Source organism: Triticum dicoccoides, chromosome 6B (assembly GCF_002162155.2).
Source record: "Triticum dicoccoides isolate Atlit2015 ecotype Zavitan chromosome 6B, WEW_v2.0, whole genome shotgun sequence".
NCBI lineage: Eukaryota > Viridiplantae > Streptophyta > Magnoliopsida > Poales > Poaceae > Triticum > Triticum dicoccoides.
The window spans coordinates 134,467,137-134,471,511 of record NC_041391.1 but is presented as its reverse complement, the minus strand read 5'-3'; the positions used below and the strand labels follow the sequence as shown (position 1 = coordinate 134,471,511).

The window sequence follows — 4,375 nt, the reverse complement described above, 5'->3', positions numbered from 1 at the left end:
TGAAAAGCTTGGTTAGCCATACTATCGCTATGTCCCTGAGGCCTTTCCAGACCTCAATGGGGATACAATCAGGGCCCATCGCCTTGCCTCCTTTCATCTTTTCCAAGGCCTGCTTGACCTCAGACTCCTGGATTTGCCGCACAAAACACATGCTGGTCTCATCAAAGGATACGTCCAGTTCAATGGTAGAACTCCCATTCTCCCCATTGAACAACTTGTGAGAGTACTCTCGCCATCTATGCTTAATCTCCTTGTCCTTCACTAGGAGTTGGTCTGCTCCGTCCTTGATGCATTTGACTTGGCCAACATCCCCTTGTCTTCCTCTCTCAGATCTTGGCCATCTTATAGATGTCCCTTTCGCCTTCCTTCATGCCTAACCATTGGTAGAGGTCCTCATACGCCCGAACCCTTGCTTCACTGACAACTCGCTTTGTAGCCTTCTTCACCATCTCGTACTTCTCTATGTTGTCTTCACTCCTATCCAGGTATTGACGTTTGAAAAAATTATTCCACCACCATGTATCCTTAACTTTGCTTCTCCTTCCCCTAGACACTCCAAACTCCTCCGAGGCCACCTTACGAATGCAAGTCGCCATCTTCATCCACACATTGTCAGCATCCCCTCCTTCCTCCCAAGGGCCCTCCCTAATGACCCTCTCCTTAAACAACTGAGCTACCTCCCCCTTGAGCTTCCACTACTTTGTTCTAGCGACTTTGGCATGCTTATCCCGTTGAACACAAATCCGAAAGCGGAAGTCAGTAACCACCAGCTTATGCTGAGGGACAACACTCTCTCCAGGTATCACCTTACAATATAGGCACGCACGCCTATCTTCTCTTCTCGAGAGGATGAAATAAATCTGGCTAGAGTGTTGGCCACTATTAAAAGTCACCAGATGTGATTCTCTCTTTCTAAAGAGGGGCTAGAGCAAAGCCCCCACTTGCCAACCCACACTTGCTAAAATTATACGTCAACATCTACCATGCTAAAATTATACAATATGAAATGTTAAGTCATAACACATCTGCTGGTATTGATTTCAGATTGTGAAATGTCGGTATTTTTTCTATAAATCTGGTCAAACTTTATGAGGCTCGACTTCAAACAAATCTTATATGAGAACTAAAAATGACCGGAGGGAGTACAGACAATCATTTATGAGAAGATATTGGTCAAAAGTTTGGTTGGATGAATCTGTCCAATAAATCCAGATAGGAGGAGCATGCCACTAGTCACAGTCGTACTACAAGTGTATAGTACAATCTTGAGCTAATAAATGGCATAACTAGCTATGAGTGATCTGCAAAAATCTTAACATTACACACAATCATTTATGAAAATATTTTTTGTTAAATGTTCAGTTGGATGAACCCGTCCAATAAACCCGGATGGGGAGTGTGCGATAGTACTAGTACACTTGTACTACAGGTGTGTAGTATAACATTCTTGAGCTAAAATTTGTTGGCTTGGCTCCAAAGAAAGAAAGTCAAACATACATCCATCCATTCATTCCCGAAGGGCAATACTAGAAATACCACTTCCACCAAGGGTCTAACACGCAAAATTTCCCCAAGTAGAAACGCTCGTTCAGAACTTGGCTCGTGCCTTCCATTCGCAGCACGGCCCCTTGCTGACGCGTGGGTCCCACCACATGCCTCCTCACGCTGTCACGCGGCTCCCGCATATCTAGTAGACTGGCCTTGCCCCCACTTGCCAACCCACACCTGCTACCTGCTTCACTAAAAATCCTTTCCCATTTACCAATTCCAGGGAGGCCCCTCCCCTCCCCGGCGACGACTACGACAAGGTACCAACAACCTTCATGTATGGCGGGGCGTCCCTTGCGGACCTCGAGGTTCCGATGGTGACGCAAAAGGTGACAGAGGCGATTCTATGGCCTGAGAAGAAGAAGCCCCGACTGGGGGGCAGTGGGGACACGCGATTCATGGGGCTCGATGGGCGCAGGGGACTCGGTCTGGATGATAACAAGGAGGACTTCAAGGCCGAGTTTGAAGAATTCGAGGCCGACTCCGGGGAATCCGATCTAGATCTCGGTCATAGTGGGGTGGATGAGAAGGATGACAACAAGGAGGTCATCGAAATAAAGCCCGTCACTGCTGTCAAGGGGCGGTCCCTCTCCCAAGGTATCAACCCTGGGTTGCTTGGATTAGTTTTGAATCTGTGTATCATTACCTTTAGCGTTTGAGTGTTGTACCAAGTGATTGTTTGATTGGTTTGGAAACTGTTTGGTCATTCGATTGGGTAGGAAGACAAATTGTGTTGGGATTCCTATTGGAAGCTATGTTTGGGCGGTGTTTGGATTGGATGTGCTATCATGAAGTGATTTGGATGAAGGGTTAGGTTCTTCCATTTGTCTGTTGTATTCGGTTGGTAGGATTTTTCCAACACTGTCCTGTTCTTTCACAGAAGCGATTTTGGTTGTTAGGTTGTTGATTTTGTGATTTATGCTTTTGGTGGTCCATAAGCTTATGGTTTAGTCGAAAGGGGTAGTAAATCCACAGAAAGGGTCCGATTTCTCCATTTTGCTTAGAGGTCTTGGTCTCTTGAATTGTTTCCTTATGATGATTCTAGGTGTGTGTAAGGATTGTTCTAGACTTGGTTCATTTATCAGTCTAAAAGATTATTCTGCCAATCTTTGAATCTAGCTGAAAAAATATCATTGATTCTGCATCATCTATAATGCAATTTGTAGATTAATAATTGTAGAATGGTGTCAAAAGTCTATAATGTGAGGTCAATTTATGAGGACCCTCAATTTTCCTTATTTAGTAAGTTGTGATTTTATTTTAATTGTTTTACCATCGTCATATTTTACATATAAATTCATATCCATGATGAAATTATTTACTTTTTGTGGGAGAAATTTGTGCGTGTTGGTCCCTCTTAGCATTGACATTGGTCTTCCAATTATGATGATTTAAGCAGCATAACTAATGCCGGTTTTGGTGGTCCTTCAGCAAAAAGGAAGAGAAAAAACAAATTCAGGGGTATCCGTCAGCGCCCCTGGGGTAAGTGGGCTGCTGAAATCAGAGATCCTAGCAAGGGTGTCCGTGTCTGGCTTGGTACTTTCAACAATGCCGAAGCTGCTGCAAGAGCTTATGATGTTGAAGCACGCAAGATCTATGGCAACAAGGCCAATGTTAACTTTCCAGAGGAACCAACAGTTCCTCAGAAGCACCGTACTCGCCGTGCTGCTCCTAAAGCACCCAAGCTAAGTGCATCACGGGAACCAATAGTCAATAACCTTGCCAACCCAAATGCTTTCATCTACCCATCTACTAACTTTGCCTCAAACCAGCCACTTGCTCTGCATGAGAACGTGTCATTTGTTCCTGCAATGAACTCTGATGCCCCTGTTGAAGCCTCTGTTATGAATCTGCACTCTGACCAGGAAAGCAACTCCTTTGGCTACTCTAACTTGGGTTGGAATTATGACACCAGGACCTCGGATATATCATCCACTGCTCCCATTTCTACCATCGCTGATGGAGTAGAATCTGCACTTGTCCAGAGTAACCCCTACAACTCAGTGGTGATTGCTGAAAGAGCTGAATCTATTGCGCTCGTCCAGAGTAACACCTACAACTCAGTGGTGCCTCCTTCTATGGAGAACAATGATGTCGATTTCGTGCCTTGGGTGAGGCTTCTTATGGATGATGGCGTGGTCGAGCCGATTGATAGCCTTCTGAATTTTGATGTGCCTCGGGAAGTCATTGGCAACATGGACATTTGGAGTTCCGATGGCATGCCAATGTGTGGGAATTTTTCTAAGGGATCCAAACCATTTATATAGGGACAAAGGGTAAGCCTTTGCATATTGCATGTTTAGTGTGAGGTTGATAATATTTTCATCACTCTGAACTTTGTGTTCTGCGTTTCAGGAATAAGATTATGGAAGATTGGGAAGCACTATATTGTCACCTTCAGCTAGCATATGCTTATGTTCAATCTTAGATGCAAAAAAATTACATCCTGAGTCTGTTTTGTAATCGACCCTTTCCCTAGTTGTCTGTCTCTATGTGGCAGCCATTTATGATGAACCGTTGTCTTTATATTTTGTCAACTTTTATGTCGTCACTACCATTTCTGAATGTGAACATCATGGATTTGTGTCCAATTTGCTTTAATCTGTGCACTTGATCATTTTTTCCTTTAATTGGTGATAGAAGTAACCACTATATCTTATTTCTGAGCATAAGTTTATCTATTAAATATGGATTTTCCTGGCTGCTTGCATAATTTTTGTTGTAGAGGTGTGGTAAATTATAGTTGTGCGCATATCCTATGGATGCAGAGGCTAGACGTTTCAATCTATTTTTTGAAAAAGTGTGTGTTAAGCCAGCATGTCCTCTA

The 4,375-nt window shown here is 43.7% G+C and overlaps 1 protein-coding gene across 1 annotated transcript; it reads left to right on the top strand.

The window, feature by feature from the left end:
* The first annotated feature begins 1,726 nt into the window (after positions 1-1,726).
* LOC119324473 (ethylene-responsive transcription factor 1-like) lies at positions 1,727-4,172 on the top strand. The gene is made up of 3 exons (XM_037598264.1): positions 1,727-2,145; positions 2,980-3,824; positions 3,904-4,172. The coding sequence occupies exons 1-2, from the start codon at positions 1,824-1,826 to the stop codon at positions 3,813-3,815; spliced, it is 1,158 nt and encodes a 385-aa protein (XP_037454161.1). The 5' UTR covers positions 1,727-1,823; the 3' UTR covers positions 3,816-3,824; positions 3,904-4,172.
* The last annotated feature ends 203 nt before the right edge of the window (positions 4,173-4,375 follow it).

Coding starts and splice junctions, on each gene's coding strand:
- LOC119324473 (XM_037598264.1), top strand. CDS start 1,824: ATGTATGGCGGGGCGTCCCTTGCGGACCTCGAGGTTCCGATGGTGACG. Junction 2,146..2,979: donor GGGGCGGTCCCTCTCCCAAG/GTATCAACCCTG, acceptor GTGGTCCTTCAG/CAAAAAGGAAGAGAAAAAAC.